Here is a 25,309-nt window from a genome sequence, read left to right on the forward strand (position 1 = left end):
GTTTCTTAGGGTTTCAGATTCCCCAAGAGCCTGAAAACAGAGAAGCCCTAATTGAGAGCGGGCTGTCTCTTGTCAGCAGAGCCGACTGGGAATGGCTCTCTGGTTTCCTGGCAGGCCTTCCCACTGTTTTCTTTGAGAGGTTTTCTCTCTGCATGCTGACTGGCTCAGAAGGAGGGTTTGCCTAAGTGGGGCATCATGGACCCCCAGGGTGTGCTCAGCTGTGTGGCGGGCCTGCTGACGTGAGCACTGCTCCTGTTTCTTCTATGTGGGCAATTCTCATGAGCTGAAATGACCCTAAGCAAGCCCAGCTTTATTTGTGTGTCTTTTCCTGTTTGAATTAAGTCCCGCTCCGGGTACCCAGGGCATAGTTAATGATAGACGATTTTTATACGGAATCACTTTGTTGTGTGAAGATGTAAGTTATGTCCCACAAGGAAACTTCAGAGAGCCTGCAGGTTTGTAAAGGGAGAAATCAAAGGGATACTGGATAAAATGGCATGTAAGACATTCCTGCATTAGACTTTTTTAAATGAATTTCACTTTGTTTTGCTGTGAATTTACATCATTTTATTGTGTGTGTGTGTGTGTGTGTGTGTGTGTGTGCACGCGCACATGTGTGTATGCTATGTGTATATAGGTGCCTACAGATCCCTTGGAGCTGGAATTATAGGCAGTTGTGTCGGTGCTAGGAACCCAACTAAGGCCCTCTGGAAGAGCAACAAGTTCTCTTAACTGCAGAACCATTTCCCCAACCTCTTTCACATTTCAATTAAGAGATTCTTCATAAATGCTACTAACAGGAAAGAGACTAGAAATTTTATCCATACTTATAATTTTAAACAAACAAACAAAAATTATCAAGAACCAGGCATAGTAGTACATGGCTGTAATCCCAGCACTTGGGAGGCTGAGGCAGGAGAATCAGGAGTCCAAGGTCGTCTTTTGCTAGGTAGTGAATTCGAGAATAGCCTAGGAAACCTAAGATCCTGCTTCAAAGCACACACACACACACACACACACACACACACACACACACACAATAACGGAAGTCTGTTTATAATGATCTCAATACAAATTGAAGTTAATTTGTTGATAGTGGCATTATTCCTGATGAAATGATCACATGGGAAGGTTTCCTGTTTTAGGTATAGATATACAACCTTTTAATTTATTAGCTATAAAATGCCTAATTGTTTTCAGTTTCAAGTGTGTAGCTCCCAAGCGTGATGAAGATCATCATAAAAGTCAGCAGAACTTTAAAGCCATTCTGGGCGCGTGGCTCCGGTGTCATGAGGATCAACATGGCGTTCGTTGCTAGCCATGTGCCCCATGCTGGGGTTCTGCGGGTTTCCTCTGGAAGCCGATCTGCCGTAGAGTTCTTTATCTCCAACTGCTCTTCTTCCCGCCAGAAACAAGCCAACGACCTCGTGAGCACCCTGATGAAATGTACACCCCACTACATTCGCTGCATAAAACCGAACGAAACCAAGAAGCCCAAAGACTGGGAGGAGAGCAGGTATGTTCCAGGGGAGAGCGGAGGGAGAGGCCAGCTGCGGTGGGCTGAGCGCGCCATCACCTCTGCCTCAGGGCATAGGAGGACGCATGCGTGCTTTGTGCTTCCCGTCTCTTTGATTTTTCTTGACAGCATCCGGGTAATAGTTCACCTCGTTTTGTCTTTCCTTAGCTTGTTAGCAGTATCATTCCATTCAGAATTAATTTACAGTGTTGATCTGGGCTGGTCTGGTGGAGGTGTTCTTCTTAGTTCCAGAAGAGTCCCTCTAGTTTTAATATTGCTTGAGGCTTTGTTTAGAGGTGTGTGTTTAGAGGTGTGTTTACATGTTCAGTGTATGGTCTATGTGGGATGTTTAGCTTGGGGTCGTAAGGGATGGCCAGGGGTGTGGGACAAGAGTGACCCGCCAGACACTATGTAGCCCTTGAAGAACCTCAGACTGGCTTGATGTCCTGAGCACCCCATAGAGGAACAGCATGAAAGAGGGATGAGGCTACAGGAGATGGGTGGACCGGGAGTGCTCAGGTGCCCCAGTGCCTGAAGAAGCCTGTGTCACCCTTCCGCCTGCAAGGGCGTTTGGGGGATGCCCTGTCTTAGTTAGGGTTTTACTGCTGTGAACAGACACCATGACCAATACAACTCTTATAAAGGACAACATTTAATTGGGGCTGGCTTACAGGTTCAGAGGCTCAGTCCATTATCATCAAGGCAGGAGTATAGCAGAATCCAGGCAGGCATGGTGCAGGAGGAGCTGGGAGTTCTACATCTTCACCTGAAGGAAGCCAGGAACAGTCTGAGCATCCTCAGGCAGCTAGAAGGAGGGTCTCTAAGCCCACCTCACAGTGACACACTTCCTCCCACAAGGCCACACCTTCTAATAGTGCCACTCCCTGGGCCAAGCATGTGCAAACCATCACAGACCCATGCAAGGTGAAATGGGTTGACAGCTGTGAGCACGCTGACTAAGGAGGTAAGATTTGCCTCCGGGAGCTCGAGAAGACTCTCCAGTTCACAGCACTTGCTGTTCTCACAGAGGACCCAGGTTTGATTCCCAACTCCCATATGGTGGCTCAGAACCATCCATAATCTGTGTTAGGGGCTCTGACTCCATCTTCCAACCTCTGCAGGCACCAGGCATGCACCTGACGCATGCATACATGTAGGCAAAACAGTCATACACATAAAATAAAAATTAAAATATATTTTTTAAAAATATCTGTCTCCAGCTGGGAAATCCAGGGACTATTCCTATAAGGCCTGACCTTACTGTCCCCTGGGAGTACGGGAAGGGCTGAAAGGGGGGTGGGGGGTTATAACTATCAACAGAGTACCCTGTGTCATCACCACATCACCAGGCTAGGCGCGAACCCTACCAGTGTGCAAGGTTCCCATCTGGGAGGAAGGAAGGCTGAATTCTGTCAAGTGACTAAGCCAAAGGTCATGATGGGACAACCAGGCTTACAGGTGACGTCTGCTGAGGACGTCCTCTGAGACATACTCACCTGTGAGCGCCTTTCCTGTGCTGCCCTCAAGCCCCGTGCTGAGCAATGAGCAATGGCAGATGGATGGTTTGACACTTAAGCTTCTGTAGATGGGGAAAGATAGACAGCAAGGAACAAAAGAAACACAGTGGCCCATCAGTGTGCTTTCATTCTTTTTTTTTTTTTTTTTTTTTTTTTTTTGGTTCTTTTTTTCGGAGCTGGGGACCAAACCCAGGGCCTTGCGCTTCCTAGGCAAGGGCTCTACCACTGAGCTAAATCCCCGACCCCTTGTGCTTTCATTCTTAACAGGGGATGGGCAGATGTGTGGCTGAGTGGGTAGAGTGGTTATCTAGAATTTGCAAGGCCCTGGTGAGGCTTTGATTCCCAGCACTGCATAGACCAGGCGTGGTGGAGCGGGAGCACCACCATGGCTGAAGCAGCCGCAGGGTCTTATCGGGTAGCTCTGGATGGACTGGACTCTCTGTAAACCAGGCTGGCCTCAAACTCACAGGGATTCACCTGCCTCTGCCTCCCAAGCTCTGGAGCACCAGGATTAAAAGCATGTGCACCCGTGCTCAGCCTAGCTTATTTTAAACATGGCCTCTGAAGATCAGACCATGGCTCTCATGCTTGTAAGGCAAGCGCTTTATTATATAAGCCATTTCCCTAGACCTAAAGTGCCATGGTGGTGTCGAACCCGGGACTAGACTGGGCTTTAGAACTGTGTCCTGCAGCTACCCCTTAATAACTGGTTTGCGTGAACCACGTCGTCCACATTGCCAGCTTCTGGCTCATTTAAGCACAGGGTCTAGGACAGAATGTCTACCAGTGAGATCTCTTGTCCATGGTCTGCTCTATCTCTAACATGTACTGATGTGTGTACAGCCCACCCATTCACATGTACAAATACATGGGCTCATGCACACCGAAGGGTGGTGTCATGGGCAACCTCAGAGAAAACATTAGCAACAGTACTATTATGGGATACCTACATCCACCCTTTCTCCGTTTCAAGCTCTCCCACCTCTTTCCAATAAATAAAAGCATTTCGCTTGAGACTACAGATGGCTTGGTGGCTAAGAGCACATACTACTCTTGCAGAAGACACAGGTTTGTTCCCAGCACCCACATCATACCCTGCGCAACCACCAGGGATCCAACACATTTGGCCTCTGTGGGCACCTGTACTAATACCCACATTATACACACACACACACACACACACACACACACACACACACACACACACACACACTACACAAATAAAAAATAAATCTCGAAAAATAAAACCTTATTTGTCTTACAAATAAGGTACCACTCCTCAAACTCAGGTAAATAGCCCTGCTGAGTGGTTTTCTTATAGAGATTGATTAGTCGCTTCTACTTCCCCAACACTGATGCTTCCTGTACACAGAGTCCACCTTGATTCGGGCAGGCATGATGACTCAGTCTGTTAAAGTGCTTACCTTGCGAACATGAAGACCTGGGTTTGATTTCCACTGCCTATGTAAAATTCTGAGCATAGTGGCATTTGCTTTTGATCCTAGAGCTGGGGAGGCAGAGTCAGGGAGATCCCTGGGGCTCGCTGGGCAATCCACCTAGCATAATGGTGAGCTCCAAACCAGTGAGAAACACCATCTCACTGTGGATGGTGTTCCTGAAGATGATGCCCAAGGTTGAATGGTGGCATGGTTTGTACAGCATGTGTGAACTCCCCCTCCCTCTTGCCCCACTCTTCCCCCCTTCTTCCTCCCCTTTCCTTCTCCCTCTCCTTTCAACGTGATCCACCAGAATACCAGAAAATAAAAAATATGTTACAATCTTATAGGATTTCGCAGTGGTGCTTTTCACGCTGTGGCCTCCTCCTCCCCTTCTCCGCCTCCTCATCCTGTTCTCTCTCTCCTTCTCCTCTTTATCCCCCTCCCATGACCATTAGCTGAGTTTCAGCAAGAGCACAGTGAGCATCCCCATGTCCTGGTTTAAGAAGGCTCAGGGTGAGCGCTGATGAGGGCTGGTTCATGTTTCCAGCGGGACAGCTCCCCCATAGCTTTAATCACAGATGGCTTCACTCCCTTGTGAGTTTGGAGGGCTGAGCTGCTGGTGGGAATTACACGCTCAATTGAAGTTCTTGGTGGGTTACTCATTCCACAAGTTTACGAGGTATGGGGTTTTTCTTCTCCTGTTGAAATGTGTTTTCGTTTGGCTTCTGGCGAAGTAGCTGGCCCTGGGTTCGGAATCAATGTTCTCAGGCTGTGGCCTGCTCAAGTGAGAACGTGGAGGAGTGAAGACAGCCGTGGGCGTGACTCCTCCCACGGGGTGGAGACGCTGTCCCAGGGGGAACAGCTGGACTGTGGCAATCCAATGCCTACCCATCGTGATGCTCCAGAGAAGCAACTTGGGTCCTTGGTGCCTCAGAGTTCTTTTACACCTTTCAGGATTTGCTAGATTGATTGTCATACAGCAGAAGAATTGTGTAAGAAATTTCCTGGACCTTGATGCCACTTCAGGAAAATCTAACTTGATTCAGGCCCGAGAGGGCTACTTGCGTAGTCCGACATTAACATGGCACCTTGGATTCCCACATCCACATGAAAGCCGGGCTGATTGGTGTCCACCTATAACCCTAACACGACAGCACTGAGGAGGCAGCTCTTAGGGGAATGATGATGGCTTTTCCAGAGGACCAGAGTTCAGTTCCCAGCATCCATGCTGTGTGCTCACAGCTGCTCCAGAGGGACCAATAAATAGCAAGCTCCAGATTCAGTGAGAGACCCTGTCTCAAAAGTAAGGTGAATAACGGATCAAGGGCAACGTCCCAGGATTAACCGCTGGCCTCCCCACCCACCCACCCCTGGATGGACAAGTCTATAGTGTGTCGGTACTCACAAACCTCATCCATGTCTCAGGGTCACAAGACAACCTGTGTGAGGCTCAGAAATCGAGCTTTGGCCATCAGGTTTGGCAGCAGGTGCCTTTATATGCTGAGCCAGCTCACCAGCCTGTGAAGCCATGTCTTCACAGAGGGAATATCCGTCCCTGCGTGATTCATGGGCCAGGCCTGTGCGTGGTAAATCGGTATGTGATGCGTGCCCTGCCTGAGCCTCAGAGAGGAGCCGGTGTTTGTGAGTTGCTCACTGAAAGCAGCGGACATCAGAAGTAGGCATCTCGGCGCTGGAGAGATGAGATAGCTCAGCAGTTACAGCCCCTGCTGCTCTGACAGGGGGAACCCAGGCTCAGGCACCAACACCCCGTTACAGGAGCTCTAGTGCCCTCTCCTGTCTTTCTCAGGTACTGCATACACACAGTGCCCATACATACAAACAAATGTTTTCCAAAAAAGAGAGATAAACGGGTGCTTCTGTGTTTTTTTTCTTATTCGTTAAAAGGACAATAGTGAGTTTGTATTTGGAGGAAGGGGGAAAGGAAGCTATTTTTTCAAATAAGGTTTTTAGAGTGTCTCTGCTTCTAATCAAGGGAAATGTACCATGAATATATACACAGTATTTTCATATAAAGACTGTTAAGAGTCGTTTGTCCTGGGGCTGGAGAGATGGCTATGTGGTCAAAGTAGAAGAACTGGAGTTCAGCTCCCCAAAGCCAGAATAAATGCCATGTGGACGTGGCAGCCTGCTTGTAATTGCAGCCTAGGAAGGCAGAGACAGGAGATTCCCAAGAGCAAGCTGGCTAGAGAGACTAGGCATGTCCACATGCTCTGGGTTCTAGTAAGAGACCTTGCCTCATTGAATAAGGTGGAAAAGAGATAGAAGATGAAGTCCGACATCAACCTTTAGCAGCCACATGCACATGCACATGCGACACAGACACTCTCTCTCTCTCTCTCTCTCTCTCTCACACACACACACACACACACACGTGCGCACACACATGTGCACATGCACACAAAAAATGGAAAAAGGAAGAAGAGTTGTCCCAAAGGAGTTCGCTCTTATGGCTCAGAGGAAAAACTCTACACTGCCAATCAGGTTTCAAGAAAACCTATGAAAGCCCAGGTTGTAAATCCATGGCTAGAAAGAGAGCCATCACAACAGACAGTACAGCCTGTGTAATCATCCCCTCTACTGAGATGGGCTGGGTCTGTACTGCCAGGCCTGGCTGAAGCAGACCCTTGGAAACATGCTAGATCTCCATTATTCCTTCAAACAAACAAACAAACAACACCAAAGAGACAAACAGGTGAATCTGTGTGAGCTCGAGGCCAGCCAGAGCTATGCAGTGAGACATATTAACTTGATCATTTGAAAAATCTTAGAAATGTAATCTCATTGAGTCCAGAATATTAAAGTTTAATGATAAAAATAGCCCCAATAGCCCTTGATTCAGCACCCTCTTTATTTTGTTGAAAAAAAAAAAACCAATACTTTTGTTTGTAATCCAAATGTCAACTGTATGGAGATTTATTTTCATTTTGTTAATTATTTTTAGTGTTTACATTTATTTGTTTATTCAAGGGAGGTACACATGAGTGCCAGGGCATATGGATGGAGGGCAAAGGACAACTTCAAGTCTCTCTTTTCTCTCGTGTGTGGGTTCCAGGGATGGAACTCAAGTTATCGGGCTTGAAGGCAACCAACCGCCTTTGTCTGCTGAGCCCTCTCACCAGATCGTTATTTTGAGATGGGATCTCACTGTACTGTCTAAGATGGCCTTGAACTTCTGTGCTCGATGGGTTGGATCATCTCACCCCTCTCTCTCTCATGTAGCTAGGGTTATGGGCACCGTCTTCATGCCTGAGTTTGGGTTTTCATTTTGTTGGAGTTCTGTAAAATAGATGTGTAATGTCCTCTTGTATGAGTGAAGTAGTTCATAATAGTTTTCAGTTAATATCATAGAGCTCAGCTTGAACACTATTGCAGTCTTGTAAAAATGCTCTCTGCAGCTTGGTACTAGCAGTTGTGGTGGGGCTGGGGCATGGAGGGAGGGTAGTTGGGGGAGAAAGCTGTTGAGGTGGTAGGGTAACAGAATCTTTCAGTAACCTCTGTGTTCCATCTTCTTTTTAGAGTGAAGCATCAAGTTGAGTACCTGGGTCTCAAGGAAAACATCCGAGTGAGAAGGGCTGGTTATGCTTATCGGCGTGTCTTCCAGAAATTTCTACAGAGGTATCCAATCAGTTAATGCCAGACTCTGGGTTTTTTGTTTGTTGGTTTGTTGTTTTTTGGGGTTTTTTTTCCTTGTCCAAATGAGCTTATTCACCCATTTAAACCCATGTCAAACAGATTTCAGTGTAGCCGCAGAGTCAGACATCCATTACACAACTAATTTTAGAGTATTTTATTTCTCTGAAAAGAAGTCCAGCTTCCCCCTGGAGGCAGTCACCCACCTGGTTTCTGTCACCGTCCATTGCCTGTGTCACATAGATGTCCTCCTGACTGGCTGCTCTCACACCTTGGTGTTTTCAAGAGTCATCGATGGTGTACTATGTCTACATCTCCCACTCCTGCATTGGTGACTAGTGCGCTATTGTGTGGGCCATACCATATTTTACTTATTCATTCTTCAGTTGGTAAATATCAGTTGCTTCCATTTGGGGTCGCTATGAAGAATGCTGCTGTGACAGTTCTGTTCTAGGCCTTGGAGAGGACGTCCGTTCCAGATCTCGGGGATGTAGACCTAGGAGTGGGAAGGCTGAGTCATATGGTACCTCCATGTTTCACTCTCGGAGTTACTGCCAGGCTTTTTCCCACGTGGGTGCACCATGTTGCATCTGCACCCACGGAGTTTGAGGGTTCCATTTTATCCCAGCCTGTGCCAACATATGCTAATATCTGACTAACCTTGCTAGTGGGAGTGAAGTGGCAAATCACTGGTTTGGATTTGCATTTCCCAGATGGCAAAGGATATTCAAAACTTTTCATGAGCTCACCGGGCATTGGTATTTCCTCTTTGGAGAAGTGTTCATGTTCTTCCCCCTTCTTTTGGGGGGTGGGGAATTTTTGTCTTTATATGAAAGATTTATTATAGAATGTGTCACAGGGTTAGTAAACCATCTGTGGAGTGGACCACCAGGTTCAAGGATTTACAACAATTATGACATGGAAGGGGTGGGGCTAAACCTGACTAAAAAATAATCTAGGGCATTTAATTTCAAACACTTTGCAGAATTCATGTTTAGAGTATCTCTATGTAGTCCTTGCTATGTCGACCAAGCAGGCCTTGAACTCACAGAGATCCTCCTCCTTCTTCCTCTTCCACTCCTTTGCCTCTGCCTCTGCCTCTGCCTCTGCCTCTGCCTCTGCCTCTGCCTCTGCCTCTGCCTCTGCCTCCCAGAGTGTTGGGATTAAAGGCATGGTAACCATGCTTAGCTCATGTTTAAACTGATTTTTATATTCCCCTAAGAGTGTATTTGATAGAACTATGTTTAATTGGTCTCGCCCTGTGTTACATGTTTTGAAAATGATAAATTGAGTGTTCTTAAAATCTGAAGTTATTCTAGCTTCCTTGATCCTTCTGAGGGATTGTTCTGTGTGTTTAATTTCCTTAAGAAATAGGTTATCAGGAACAGTGGGCAAATAGCTCAGTTAGTAGAGTGCTTGCCTAGCATAGAAGGAGCTCTGGGTTCAGTTTCCAGCATTGCATAAAACCAGGCTTGGTGAGGGCTGGAGAGATGACTCAACAGTTAAGAACAACACTTGCTGCTCTTACAGAGGACCCAAGTTCAGGTCCCAGCATCCATAGTGGCATGCTCTTTTCTCTCCTAGGATACCAGGCGATTGATACACATATGTATGTGTAAGAAAATTACTCATGCATATTTCTTAAAAATATGTTAACAATATTTATAAAAAATCTTTTTAAAAGGCATAATTAATTAGAAAAAAAGAAAAGGAGAGGAAAAATAAAAACAAAACCAAGACTGGGCATAGAGCAGTAGAGTTCTTGGTTGGCTTGTACCATTCTGGGTTCAGTCACTAGTACCACAAAAAATAAATAAACAAACAAATAAATAAATAAATAAATAATAAAATAAATTTAAAGGAAATAAAATGTTGGGGAATGGCTCAGAGGTTAAGAGCAATATTATTCCAGAGGTCCTGAGTTTAATTTCCAGCAACCACATGGTGGCTTACAACCATCAATAATGAGATCTGGTGCCCTCTTCTGGCGTGAAGACATTCCTGTAGGCAGAACACTGTATATATAGTAAATAAATAAATCTAAAAAAAAAAAAAAAAAAAAAAAAAAAAAAGAGGAGGAGGAAGAGGAAGGAGAGGAGGAGAAAGAGGTAGAAAAAAGAAAATCTCTGAGGCTCAGAGGGTAAAAGCACCCACTGTTCTACCAGAGCTCAGCTCCTAGAACCCAGCTCATAAGCACCCGTGGCTCCCAGGGCTCTGACACAGGTGCGAGCATTCTCGGCTGGGATTTGAGCTGCTGAGCCATCAGCCCATCCGCCCTCTCCCTCGCACTGTTTTATAAAATGGGATCTTTGGTTGGCCTACCTCTGACCAAGGAAGCTCTGCTGCCCAATAACTTCTAGGACCCTCCTGCCTCCTCTTCCCCACATTAGGATCACAGTGTGCACCGCCATGCCTGGCTTTTTCATAGATTCATGTGACAAGCATTTTACCAAGTGATCTTTGTAGCCTAGCTTTGTAAAACTTTTTGTGCTGTTAAGTGTGCTGAAGTCTGAATGGACTATGTTTAACAAGAAAAATAATAACATTTTGCTTTGTCTGGAGAATGTTACGGGAACCTTTAGATATCAAGAGAAAAAGAAAGTGGGTCTTCACCAAGTCATGAACACAGAAACACCAGGATAGGGAGGGAGAGGCAGCCATACTGTAACAGTTAGCCCAGAAGTGATAGACCTTTCTGGTCATTGAGCTCCATCACCTGTCATTGAGTGGAGTTGAGGGAACTGTCTTAGTCAGGGTTTCTATTCCTGCACAAACATCATGACAAAGAAGTAAGTTGGGGAGGAAAGGGTTTATTCAGCTTACACTTCCACATTGCTCTTCATCACCAAAGGAAGTCAGGACTGGAACTCAAGCAGGTCAGGAAGCAGGAGCTGATACAGAGGCTATGAAAGGATATTTCTTACTGGCTTGCTTTCCCTGGCTTGCTCAGCTTGCTCTCTTATAGAACCCAAGACTACCAGCCCAGGGACGGCACCACCCACAATGGGCTGGGTCCTCCCCCCTTGATCACCAGTTGAGAAAATGCCTTACAGCTGGGTCTCATGGAGGCATTTCCTCAACTGAGGCTCCTTCTCTGTGATAACTCCAGCTTGTGTCAAGTTGACACACAAAACCAGCCAGTTCAGGAACCCAGGCGCACAGTGGTGCATTTGCCTTCAAGGCCCCTCTTGCCCCACCAGGTGCCCAGGATCTACCTTAAGCAAGACCTCTTCCCCCTCTCACCCTCACAGGTATGCCATTCTGACCAAAGCTACCTGGCCTGTGTGGAGAGGAGATGAGAAACAAGGTGTCCTCCATCTGCTACAGTCTGTCAACATGGACAGCGACCAGTTCCAGCTCGGGAGGAGTAAAGTGTTCATCAAAGCCCCGGAGTCTGTGAGTAACAACTGTGGCCACGCCTTTCTTCCCATCATGCCTCTGCCAGCTGCAGCGCCGCACAGCCGATGCTGGCGCAACTCTGCCTCATGATTTCCATGGGACGCGCCCCCTTCCCGGGGAAGCCTGTCCCCTACACATCTCACCTTCTCCATCAACCTGACCTGCTTGTCTCATGGATTCAGTTGTTTGATAAAATGTCACTGGACAGAATGGCTTCCTGTTCTCTTTCCCTCTCTACAAGGTCAAAGGCCCAGACTAGTTAAGTTGCTTTTAAGTAACAAAACCTCTGACAAAATCTGCCCAAAGTTACTGTTTTAATTATTTGTCTCCTTACTACAACAAAATACCTGAGACGTACCCTAAAGAAGGACCCTGTTAGTTTGGCTCCGAGTTCCATTAAGGCAGTTAGTCACACAGTATCCAGTCAAAAAGCTGGGAGCAATGTTTGGTGGGGCTTACCTTTCTTTTTCTTTTTCTATGTCGTTGACACTTGAGTTCATGAAATGGTGTCCCTCACATGTAGGCTGGGTCTTCCCATCTCTAGTAACCTAAATAATTCCTCTTAGACATGCCCAGAGATTTGTTTCCATGGCTACTACAGATCCCATCAAGTCAACGAGGTTAATGATCATCTCAGTTAGAAATATTCAAAGGGACTTGTTTGTGCTATAAGGGAAGCTCGGGCCACTGTGTCCTCGACTAGATTACACCAAACAGGCCAGTGACACATGGGGAATTCCAGGATGGAAGCTGGAAGACCAAGAGTTGCTGAGGAAAACTCTTAGGGGACAATGAGACAAGAGAAATGTCTATACTGTGGGACCCAGATTCCCCAGAAATAGCCATGCATGCACATTTATACTTTACAAATTTACCAGAAGTCTACTGGGGAATCATGGAGACTTTTATCTATACTGACAAAGATATGGGCTGAAACCCTAGGGAGTACCTTCATGTGAGGGGCAGCCCAACAAAGCCCTGAGTAATTCTGTCCCCTTAGCCCTTGAGATAAATCCCCAACCCCAGGACACTGCTTTTTAAGTTGGAAAAATTACTGGACCTGAAGTTTGACATCACCTTCATTTTCTTTCCTGTTGCTATGGTAAAATACCAGAACAAAAGCAGCTTCAGGAAGAAAGGCTTCATTGAGTTCACAGTCCATCACTGCTAGAAAGTCAAGGGAACAGGAAAAGCAGCTGCTAGTCATACCACATCCAGTCAGTAGCAGAGGGCAGTGAATGGATGCACGCATGCCTGCGGTAAGCTGACTTTTTCTACTGTAGTATAGCCCAGGTTCTCCTGCCAGGGAATGGTGACACCCATAGTGGACAGGTCTTTCCGCTTCAATTAGCATAAACAAGATACACTTGCCAGATATGCTCATAGGACAACCTTATCTAGATAATCCCACATTTAAGACTCCCTTCCCAGGTGATTCTAGACTGTGTCCTGCTGACGATTAAAATTAACCCCCACAAGCATCATCATTTCTTGAGGTTCCTATAACCATCACTAAAGTCCATTCAAAGGTTAGTGGTGGAAGAGCCAAGGGATGTAGCTCAGTTGATGAAGTACTGGTTTAGCTTGCACAGGCCCTGGGTTACGTCCACAGTACCACGGAAGATGAGCATGTGGCACAAGCTTATAATCCTAATAATTGAGTGGTAGAGGCAGGAAGATCAGAACGTCAAGTTCAGCCTCACTTACATAGTGAGCTGGAGGCCATCTTAGGCTACATGAGACCCTGTTGTTGTTGTTGTTGTTGTTGTTGTTGTTGTGTTGTGTTGTGTTTTTAAAAAAAAGAAATGATGATGAAGTTGGAAATTTTTACTCATCAGCCCAAGAGGGAATAGCATTGGCATGAATAGTGTTGCAAGAAATAAGCAAAGGCTGGAGAGATGGCTCAGTGATTAAGAGCACTGACTGTTCTTCCAGAGGTCCTGAGTTCAAATCCCAGCAGCCACATGGTGGCTCACAACCATCTGTAATGGGATCTGATGCCCTCTTCTGGTGTGTCTGAAGACAGCTACAGTGTGCTCATACATAATAAATAAACCTTTTAAAAAAATTTAAAAAAAAAATAAGCAAATTCTGGCTGGGCAGTAAAGGTGCAGGCTTTTATTCTCAGCACTCAAGAGGCAGAGGCAGGCAGATCTCTGAGTTTGAGGCCAGCCTGGTCTACAGAGTAAATTCCAGGAGAGCCAGGGCTAGGAAGGAAGGAAGGAAGGAAGGAAGGAAGGAAGGAAGGAAGGAAGGAAGGAAGGAAGGAAGGAAGGACGGACAAAATCAGGCAGGCAAATCTCAAAGCAGTCTCCTCTTCTGATTCCTGTTCTGTCTGCAGGAGGAGCCTGAGACTCAGAGGTGTTGACGGCAGATGCTGAATGGCAGGGCAAGCCATGGAAATTATTAAAGAACTACGTGGCACCCGCCAGTAGACCTGTCTCTAAGGTTGTGGTAGCTCTGCTCCACACTGAGTTATTCCTAGTCTCCCAGCAATTTTGTTTCCAAATATAAAATGAAAGTGTTGTGTCATACGCCATTAGGCAGCCCACAGAACAGAGCCTGTTCTATCTAAAACAGGCTGGAGTGATTAGTCAGGACAACACCGAGCTCCGACGTCTCCTAAGGATCACTTTCCAACTCAGAAAAATCTTCATGTATAATTAAAACGGCCTCAGTAGTTTTCTCTGATTTTTTCTTGTGATTTAATTGAGCTTCGGAATTTATATCTGAAACCCATGTCTATTCTGGTCTTTAGCGTGCCTTCCTCCCAACAGCTGTTGGCCATCTCTTGCTCCCCTGTCCTCCATCTCTGAACGGGCGCACTCACACGCACCATCACCTTCCTCTCCCCTTCCCCGCCCCCTTCTGTGCACATGTGGTCTTAACTTGAAAGCACTGTTTCCAGAGTTTGTTTTATAAAACCTTTATGTAGCCAATCAGTAGTTAAAGGAGCTTCTTGCTCTCCAGGGACCAAGTTCGGTTCCCAGCTCCCACATCAGGAGCTCACCACTGCCTCCAAGTGCAGAGGCTCCCATGACCTCTTCTGCCTTCCAGGGAGGGGTCCCCACACTGACATATACACATAAATAAAAATAAATCTTCAAAACAAGGCCACTTTGAGGTTTTTTTGTTTTTTGTTTTTGTTTGTTTTTTGTTTTTGTTTGTTTTTTGTTTTTTGCCTGCCCTACCTCTTAGGTGTTGTCCAATACATACCGAATGATCTCTTTTCTTCAAAAACTGGCTTAAGACATCAGACACCAGAGAGTTTATGTTTTGTTCTATGCGACTGTATGTTTGGTTTTTCTCTTGCCCTTTAGTCCCAAGCCTCCCTGATGTCTAACCCCCTGGGCTTCTAAGGGGAGGAAAAGAAAAACCAGAGAAACGCCCGAAACCCACCTATACTTTGGAATAATCTCTTGGCTGTTGGTGTCACATCCTTTTTTTTTTTTTTCTGGTCACAGAGGTATTACCTACATCCTATCAGATGAGCTCTGGGAAAATGGGAAACCAGCCTCAGTCAGAAATGGGAAAAACCAAGATGGGGAATATCAACGAACATTCTCCCACGGGCAACCAGGGAGCTCAGACTTTAAGCATCTGCACAGTTGCTAAGCTGTAAGCCACAGTTAGGACTAGAAGTCTGTTCCTCACTCCGGCTGGGATTATGCTGAAGGCTGTAGGGCTTGGTGTTCCACCTCACTGGCATTTGCCGTTCTGGGTGTTTCGAGGCATCCAGAGCTGTGATTAGGAGACACTGAATGGCAAGAATGTGGCTCCTATGTAAATGTATGCTCAGATGAACACAGAAACACTATCGGCTTCCTTCAAACCAAGTCCCCTGTTTACTTCTGGAAATTTTTTTAAGATTTATTTGTGTTAATTTTTATTTATTTGTGTATGCATGTCCGTGTGGGCATATGTGTGCCTGAATGCGGGTGCTTGCAAAATCACGAAGAGGAGTCAGAGTCCCTGGAGCTGTGGCAGTTGTGAGCTTCCTCACGTGGGTGCTGGAAACCCAAGCCAGACCCTCTGTGAGAGCAATAAACACTCAACTGCCTAGCCTTCTCTCTGGCCCCTTCCTGGACCATTTTCGTGGTGACTACACATTACCTGTAGAGCTTACACTGGTCTGCTTTATCTTTTTCCCCTCAATGGCTACGTAAACCACTACACGGAAGTGGATGAGGAGTTTCCACAGCTTTACAAACCAATGGAGCGCAGATCTAGAGACAGCTTAGTTCTGGTGAAGAGGGGCCTGTCACTGCCTAGAAAACTTAGGTCCTCTCTTCAGTCCTGCCCCATCTAGGTCCATCCTTCTCACCTGTGAAGTGGACGGGAGTGTTCTGAGGAGTGAGGGGCTGTCTGAAAGGATTCCTGTAGCTCCCTTAGTTTTCATGATTCCAAAGCACAGCTGAGTGTGAAACGGATCAGCGTGATCCGTCTGCATGACCTGGCTCCCCTGGTCTGTCTTGGGCTGTGCCAGCTCTCCATCGAGTCCAAGTCTCCAGTCTGGCTGCAGCCGCCATGGTTTCTGCCCTGTGCCCTAGCCGCTCCTTAGAGATTGCATGAGACAGGAAGTCTGGACTTCCATGCTACCAAAAGTAGGGCAGCCCTCTTCCCACAGCAGCTCAAGCTCAGTTCTGGCAGAAACTGGAAGGTTCTATTCTGAGGCTGGTTGCAGCAAGCTACATCCGCTCATTTGATCTGGCTACCTGCTTCCTCTTTAGACCAAGGAAGAGGAAAAAGCCATAGAGCCTGTGAGCAAGGGAAGGTGGAGACCGTTTTAGCGTGTTCAGACTCAGCCATTTTCCTTCCCATTAAGGGAGGAAGCATAAATAAAATGTGGGTAGTGCTTATCAACGACATCCCATAGTAATCATTTTGTTCATGATAGAAGCTGCTTCTTATGTGTTTCTTCAGTGCACTGAGCCTCCTTGGAAAAACAAAAGTTGATGTTTGGAGATGGCTCAGCCGTGAAGAGCACGTGCTGTTGGTAGCGCACAACCATCCTTGACTCTGCTTTTGGAGGCTGCAGCGCCCTGTCCTAGGCTCCAAAGGCGCTGGGTGTAACTGACCCACAGACATACACACAGACAAAATGCTCATAGACGTAAAGTAAATGTTTTTTAATCAATATAAAAAGTGGTTCGGAGCGCATGGATTGGCTCACATGCATTCTCTCTGCTGTCGTAGCTATTTCTTCTGGAAGAGATGAGAGAGAGAAAGTATGATGGGTACGCACGCGTGATACAGAAAACATGGAGGAAGTTTGTGGCCCGCAAGAAGTATGTCCAGATGAGAGAAGACGGTATTTCCATCATTTTATTTCATCCATTTAACATTTAAATTTTTTTATCGTGTGCGTGTGCGCGTGCGCGTGTGTGTGTATGTGTGTGTGTGTGTGTGCGTCTGTGTCTTAGCTCACAGCAGAAATCAGAGAACGACTTGAAGAGGCAGATATTTCATTCCACTGTGGGTCAAAAGGCTCGGTAGCAAGCATCTTTACCTGGAGACCCTTCCCCCTGACTCCCTGAGAGAGAGAATCAGTGTGACGCCCGGAGTGCTGGTGCACGCCTTCCTCCCAGCACTCAGGAAGCAGAGGCAGCCGGCTCTCTGAGTCTGAGCCCAGCCTGGTCACCACAGTGAGACCCTCTCAAAAAATCAAATAACGTGAGCTTAAATAAGATTACAAAATGTTTCTTAGACTGCCTACAGTGTGCATTGCCTAATCTTGCATCATTTAGAATCTTTGTGTATTTCACTCTACGTATCCTCCCCTTCTTCCTGCCCCGCTGATCCGTCTTCTTTCTCTGCTCCCCTGGGCATTGTAGCCTCAGACCTGTTGTTGAACAAGAAGGAGAGGAGGAGACACAGCATCAACCGAAACTTCATCGGGGACTACATCGGGATGGAGGAGCACCCGGAGCTCCAGCAGTTTGTGGGCAAGAGAGAGAAGATTGACTTTGCTGACACAGTCACCAAGTATGACAGGAGGTTCAAGGTATGCACTGCCACCCTCTTAAGAGCCACACCGAGTTTACCTTATTCATTTACAAGAATAATAGCTTGTGATTTTGCAGATTGAAGAAAAAATTGTAAAAACCCAGATTAAAAAACAACAGCGGGTAACAATAACCAAGGCTCACCGTTAGCACGGTGTATGACCCTCAGAACCTTTGTACACAGACATGGTCACATGTTTAGTTTTGCAAAATAAGGTGTGCATTAAAGTTCTTCTATGCCCTGTTTGTTTGTGCCAGAAAGAACTTCCCATCCTAATATCTCAATATAATCGCTTTATACACCCATACAGTACTCTCTTCAGTAGACTCTTTGCTTTTCCTTTTTGTTCTGACAAAGTCTCATACTTGAGTGGCCACAAGTTCCGTATGCAGCCAGCATGACCTTGACCCTCTGATCCTCTTTCTCTTGCGTCTGGAGTGCTGAGATTCCAAGTGTACAACACCATGCCCAGTGTATGTAGTACAGGGGGTTGAGCCCAGGGCTTCCTGCATGTTAAGCGGGCACACGACCACCTGAGGCACACCCGCCACTGACGGTTTAAAAAGCAACTTCTTACATTCGTCAGAAGGAATAATTGAGCAAATAACAGCGCTGACTTAATAAGAAAGATATTGTTCTGCTAAAAGGAGGTCATTTCTTGCACCTTCATAGGCCAGCTGCTGTGGGGAGTGCTTTCAGGGATCCCGCACTGCTCTGTAATAAGGTCGTCGGCCGTATGTTCTAAAGTATACTATTTGCTTATTAATGACTATCTTAGGGTTTTATTGTTATAAAGAGACACCATCATCAAGGCATCTCCTATATAGGAAAACATTTCATTGGGGCTGGCTCAGTTTCGGAGGTTTAGTCCATTATCATCGTGACGGGAAGCATGGCAGCCTCCAGGCAGACATGGTGTTGGATCTTGATCTGAAGGCAGCAGGAGACTGTGTCACTGAATGTGTCTTGAACATAGAAGACCTCAAACCCCACAGTGACACACTTCCTCCACCAAGGCCATACCTCATTACAGTGCCACTCCCTATGGCCAAGCATTCTAGCACATGAGTCTTTGAGGGCCGTTCCTATTCACCACAGTGACTCTGTAAAGCGGAAATAGGTCTATTTTCCACTGTCCTGATTTGTCACATAGATGAGTTATATTACTGAAACGTTATAAGGGCACTGGCCAGACTTGATTGGTGGAATTGACCAGGTGACAGCTTGTTCCATCTGTGTGGATTCACAGGGGGTACCTACAGACACTGGAGGGAGGCTGGAGGGAGGACCACGGTGTAACAATCCTTTGTAAAGTCACCATGTTTGACTGTCCCTTTACACTTGGTGTCCTGATACCTTACTATAGAACTACATGCAAATGCCATCTCATAAGTTAAAAACAAAAGTCAAGTGTCTTAATCGTCATGCATGCCAGCCTCTTCTCCGTCAAGGGGCCTGAGTCAATAGTCACACAGTAGCCATTCAACACGCAGGACAGCAGCAGTGGTGTATCGTCACAGTTGTCCCTCTGACCATGTCTGGCTGCCTTCTGAAAGTCCCTCTCCTCACAGGGTGTCAAGCGAGACCTGCTGCTAACCCCAAAGTGCTTGTACTTAATTGGAAGGGAGAAGGTGAAGCAAGGCCCGGACAAAGGTCTTGTGAAGGAAGTCCTGAAGCGGAAGATCGAGGTGGAAAGGATCCTGTCCGTGTCCCTCAGGTGAGCGCAGAATGGCTGAGGCAGGGCGTCTTCCAATGCTCTTCTCCACAGCACACACCACCTGCTGTGCCAACAGACCACCAGGCTCACAATGAGGAGAACAGGCTTTCCACTTTCCCTTGGGATGGAGCTCAGTTGCTAGAGTGCTTGGGGCTATCCCAGCACTTGAGAGGTGAAGACAAGATGATCGGAAGTTCAAGGTCATCTTAGACTGAAAAGCTATCCCTCCTGGGATTTTCGAGACTGTCTATGAATCAATCAATCAATCAATGAGTGAAAGAAATATATCAAAGAAGGGCTGGAAGGGATAGTTCAGTGAATTAAGATCCTTGCTGCCTAACCTGATAACCTGAGAGTCTCTCTCTCTCTCTCTCTCTCTCTCTCTCTCTCTCTCACTTTTTTGAGACAGAATGTTGTTGTGGAGCCCTGGCCAGCCTGGTGCTTACTATGTAGACCAGGATGCTCTTCAGCTTGCAGCTACCCCCCTGCCTCTCCCTCCCTAGTACCTGGGATTACACGTATGCACTGCCATGCCCCATTTATAAACCTTTAAAAATAAAATGTATACGATACCTACTGAGGATCTGAACACTGTAGTCTCAGAGAGTCTTAACAGCACAGGAGTAAGGTTCCAAGAACAAGTTGCCACCTGGTCAATTCCACCAATCAAGTCTAGCCAGTGTCCTTATAACGCTTCCATAATGTAACTCATCTATGTGACAAATCAGGACAATTTCTCTCACTGAAGTGGACCCAAGTTCAGGGCTCTGTCCGCAGCCTCCCTACTCAGAAAGCAGGGTCTTCACATGCCCAGGTCCCTGACTCACCAGGCTAGAAATCACGTCTGCAGTGGAATAATCTAAAACACATTGGTAGTGTATCCATCCTTGCCTGTGTCTCTGTGGCTTCTCCTTTCTATTCCCAATTTTCCTGGCTAAAGGGCTAGGCGAAACAGTGAAATTAAATGTTCAAAATGCTAACTCAGGATGTGGGAGAATTCTAAGCCAAGGAATATAGCAGCGTTCTTCAACACTACCTCAAGAAGCGCCAGGGTCCCCGAGGCGGGCTCTGGCTGTTGTCTGTCTGGGTCACTTTCTGCTTTGGTTCACTGGCTGTGTTACACCCTGCTAGCCACATCCTTCCTGCCCACCATCAATGTTCTGATGAACCCAATGGGAAGATGTTCTCTTTTTTTCCATGCCTGAGAAGACACAGGATCAGGATGTAACTGGGTGGGCCGAAATGTGCTGTCTAACCATGTTAGCTGTGGTGGCTAAAAGCTAGGAAATCACATCTGGAGGCTGTTGTTACGGAAGCTGGAGCCTGGTTTATCTGCCCTTTTTGCCCAGGCCTGTCTTTGGTCCATCAGACTTCATCATTTGACTAGATCCTCACGAAGCTGGCCACCCTCAAGTCAAGCACCTTCTGCCTCATTACTGCATCTTTAAGGTTTATCCAGTGTGATTGTTTATTCTCCAATTCTTCCTTCTAGGGAGTGAAACCAGTAAACCTAGTAGAACCAGTTTGTTCTCCATCTCCCTCCACAGCATGCGTGGTCCGCAGGCCCATATCCTTATGACCTTTCTTTTTTAGAGCTTTCGTAGCTCTAAGGGAGAAACTTCTAACATTTAGTCATGTCTGCACACCACACCTACCCGGCCTCCCATTTACCACAACTAATATTGTTCCCCCATGTTCTAGACACATTACGTTAGGCCAGCAATTCACAATCTCGTTAGTTAAGCAACCAGGAAGATGGTGGGCTATGCAGGACTGAGCCTAACGTTGAAATTAATCATGGTGGCATATAGTGCTAGTGTAGGTGTGGTGATTGTGGGGCCCTGTCTCAGAACACTTCAATGTGGGGTGTAAAGAAAGCAGGGAGTAGTTGCCTTGCACTCGAGGGAAAAAAAGGTTGCAACATCTGTATGTGTTTTTAAGAATTTATGAGACTTACTAGTTGGCTTTTGGCTGAACTAACAATTCTCGGCTATGTTTCTGGTTCAGACCATCAAGTATCCCACAAGCTTGATCTCTGAGCCCACTACTGACTCTATGGCCTAAGTGACAGTAAGAAGAAGTGGCTCCCAGACCCCTCCTCAGACAATCCAACCATCCAAAAGCAATTAAGCAGCAGTCTGGGAAATATGAGCAATAGTAAATATTTGATATGGAAGATTTAATGCTCATTTCTTTAGGTATGATAATGGTCCCGTGGTTACTTTTATATATAAAGAAATTGTACCTTTTAATGGCACATACTGAAATATTAAGCATAAAATAATATAATATTTATACTTTGCTATATGCTTGTTCTTAGCCAAATGGCTGAGAAGAAATATATAGTCTCTGCTTTAAAGTAGCCTAGTTTGTGTGTAGAAGAAGGGTTTATAGAATGAATAAACACAAGTGTTCCCACCTTCTGCTGTGTGGGTGCCAGAGATCAAAATCAGATCAGCAGGCAGCAGACAGCAGTGTCTTCCTCAGTCACATGAGTCAGAAGCCAGCACAGCCTACAGGGGACTCTGCCTTAAAGTTTGGAGACAGGGGAATGAGCAGATGACTCAGTTGGTAATGTGACTGCCGATGAGGCAAGAGGACCTGGGTTTGATTCCCCAGCACCCACAGAAAAGCTAAGCACAGTGGCAATTCTCCTGGAATCCCAGCATCAAGGAGGCAGAGACAGGGGGATCCCTGGGCTGAGTTCCATGTTCAGTGAGAGACCTTATCTCAATGAAGTAAGGTAGAAAGTGATTGCGAAAGGCCCTGGATGAGGGTTTCTGGCTGTGTGTGTGTGTGTGTGTGTGTGTGTGTGTGTGTGTGTGTGTGTGTGTTTGTGTATGTGAGTGTGTGAATGCATGTATGTGTCTAAGTGTGTGTATGTGTGTATGTGTGTGAGTGTTGTGTATGAATGTGAGTATGAGTGCATGTATGTTAGTATGTATAAGTATGTGAATATATGTGTATATGTGAATGTATGCATATATGTATGTGAGTGTGAATGTATATGAGTGCATATGTTTGTGTGTGCATATAAGTGTGTATACATATGGTATTGTGTGTGGGTGTATGTATGTAATTGTGTGTGTATATATGTGTATTGTATGTATATAAGTGTGTGTGTGTGTGTGTGTGAGTGTGTGCACACACACACACACAGAGCCCCTCTCACTACGTGCTTTACTGACCTGGAATGGTATTAAAATCTGAACTTGCTGCCTGTGATTCAAAATGAATGAGATCTAATTCCTGCCTCTCAGGCTTCCTCTACTTACAGAGTGGGAAACAGACACCCAAGTGAACTTGTGACCTGTAGGCACAGAAGCAGCTTCCAGGAGGATGGAGTGGAGGGTCTTCCTGACATAGGCCCAACACACACAGGGTAGGGAGGTTCTAAATCTGATGCCTTTAGTCCAGTTTCTCTCAGCCTTCCTGATGCTGCAACCCTTTAATGCAGTCCCTCATGCTGCGGTGACCCCCAGCCATAAAACTATTTCATTGCTACTTCATGACTGTAATTCTGCTACTGTTATGAATCGTAATGTAAATATCTGTGTTTTCCGATGGTCTTATGTGATCCTGTAAAGGGGTCACCACCCACACAGGTTGAGAACCACTGCTCTAATGTCTCTGGGGGACAGAATTCTGGAAAAGCTTGTTAAAATTTCATCTGCCTCTTGATCTTCCAGTTTTTTAAAAGGATCCTTTATTTCATGGTCAGGAAAAATGGTTTAAAAGACTTAAATAAAGACACACTGTGTTTGGAAATGGCCTTTTGAACTTAAAAAATAAAGCTTCCTTTGGGGCTTTAGTCTATGTTGTAACAGACACTTTTGAAAAAGATGACCTGTTGGTTAAAAGAGTGGAAAAGAACTTTCAAATGTTGTTGGCAATGCAGTAAGTCACTGGGGAGGGGAACTCAGAGCCAGTTCAGGCAGAAGACCTTTCAGAAAGCGGGCCACGGGCCACTGTAGGGAGTTGCTGCTTGTGTGTATAGAAGGACAGGGGTGAATCCAAACACAAGTCTGATTCTTTTTTAAAGAGTAAATAAACCTAAAAGCTTTGCTTCTATCCTGGGAGCCCGGGCTGAGTAGAGGAAGATTGACTGACTTTAAGAGAAGAGCTCTTAAATTTGATGACTCACAGCTGAAGGGTCCAAATTAATCTCACGTTCAGATTCACGCTGCTGACTGGCATGAGTTTTGAGTCTGCCTGCATGCACACGTGTGCACGCACACATGTGCACGCACACATGTATGTATGTACATATATGTGTATACATACACACATATATGAATTAAATAGATAATGTCACTCAAGTCTAAGCACATTAAACCCCTCAAGGTGTTACTCCATCTCTTGAGTAATGAATAGTCTTCCAGAAAGTACCACCCGGCAAGCTGGCTTGTCCAAACATGTCAGACCTGAGTAACACTAAGGGCTCATTAAGGGAAAACTGATCACCCCTCTCGCCTGAGTGGAGACCTGACATTCAAGTTGGGTAGGTCAAACACCAAGAGACCACCCCTAGGAAGGTGGGTTTCCTTTAAGCCATGTTAAAGAGATAGGTGGAATAATTATTCCTTTACAAATACTATACTTTCCTTCTCCGAATTTCTGCCCCCTAGTACAGTTCTTCTGAGACATTAAGAGGTCATCATGAGGATCATTGTAAATTATAATCCTGAAAAAAAATAGATTTATTAATCTAAAGTCTTAAAAGCAGAAGTAGAGTTTTAAGTGTATTTCATTTTTCCCTTGGTTTTTATTTTATATACATGAGTGAGTGTTTGCCTGCATGTTTGTGTGTGCACCACTGCACATGTGTAATACCTACAGTGGTCAGAAGGGCGCCTCAGATCCCCTAAGATTGACATTACAGACAATTGTGAGCAACCATCTAGGTGCTAGGAATCCAACCAGGGTCTTCTGGGAAAGAGGCCAGTGCTCATAACCTCTGGACCATCTCTTTAGGCCTTAAAATATATTCTTTAAATATAGACTATTTGTTCTTAATTTTGAAACCATGTGGAAGTGTTTTACTTACCATAGTGGTTAGCCATCAAATTCTTTTTTTATAAGGAATTTTAGTGTGTGTGTGTGTGTGTGTGTGTGTGTGTGTGTGTGTGTGTGTGTGTGTTACACATGCCCAGGTATCCTCATATCCTCAGGGACCAGAGGAACTGCAGCTGTGAGCTGCCCAATGTGAATGCTGGAAATTGAACTCAAGTCCTCTTAACCACGGGGCCATCTCTCCAACCCTCAACTTCTCTCTGAAAGCAGATTTCATCGATTTTATTATGTAGTTCTTAGTCTGTGTTCTGTTTGAAGCAATACTATTACTTATTTTTCATGATTACATTTTATTTACTGGGAGGAGGGCAGTGTGCACATTCCACAGCAGGCCTCTGGACCTCAGAGGTCAGCTTGCAGGAATTGGTCCACTCCCTCCCCTGTGCGTATCCCCAGAATCAAACTCGAATGCAGGTCCTGCTTGTCAGCAGGAACCTTTCCCTGCTGAGCCATCTCCTGGTGTGGTTTTACATATTATGAGAGGGAAAGAAGAGAAGGGGGTAGGGACAGGAACAAGGAAAAGGAGGTAGGAGAAAGAGCTTAGTGTTCTGTTACAGGATGTTTTTTAATGAGTAAAAGTAGTACTGAGGGGCCTCATATATAGCTTAGCAGTGTTCAGAACAGGTTCAGTGTGTACAGTACTCAGCGTTACAATGACAAGTGTTTAACGTGCATACCCTTCTCCTTGCCTCCAAACGATAATGACAGAGCAGGTGGGTGAGCAGAATCGTGGCTCATGCTGTGTCTGACCTCTTTCAGTACCATGCAGGATGACATCTTCATTCTCCATGAGCAAGAGTATGACAGTTTGCTTGAGTCCGTCTTTAAAACAGAGTTCCTGAGCCTTTTAACAAAGCGATATGAGGAAAAAACCCAGAAGCAACTACCTCTGAAATTCAGCAATACGTGAGTTGGGATATGAAGTCTAGAACGAGAGGTGGGGAGACCTTCACGGTGGGCTGTGTGGTCTGATTAGTTCCATCGCTTCAGC

General features: G+C 45.8%; 1 protein-coding gene across 1 annotated transcript in view; it reads left to right on the forward strand.

Moving 5' to 3' along the window:
* Positions 1–25,309, forward strand: part of Myo1e (myosin IE) — a 188,502-nt gene that overhangs the window by 141,286 nt on the left and 21,907 nt on the right. Inside the window, exons 17-23 of the mRNA XM_032909239.1 lie at positions 1,410–1,516; positions 8,010–8,108; positions 11,375–11,519; positions 16,719–16,833; positions 17,357–17,526; positions 19,100–19,245; positions 25,078–25,224. Coding sequence (XP_032765130.1) covers positions 1,410–1,516; positions 8,010–8,108; positions 11,375–11,519; positions 16,719–16,833; positions 17,357–17,526; positions 19,100–19,245; positions 25,078–25,224 — 929 coding nt within the window. The remainder of the gene's footprint in view (positions 1–1,409; positions 1,517–8,009; positions 8,109–11,374; positions 11,520–16,718; positions 16,834–17,356; positions 17,527–19,099; positions 19,246–25,077; positions 25,225–25,309) is intronic.

The sequence above is a fragment of the Rattus rattus genome, chromosome 8, assembly GCF_011064425.1.
Source record: "Rattus rattus isolate New Zealand chromosome 8, Rrattus_CSIRO_v1, whole genome shotgun sequence".
In the NCBI taxonomy this organism is placed as follows: domain Eukaryota; kingdom Metazoa; phylum Chordata; class Mammalia; order Rodentia; family Muridae; genus Rattus; species Rattus rattus.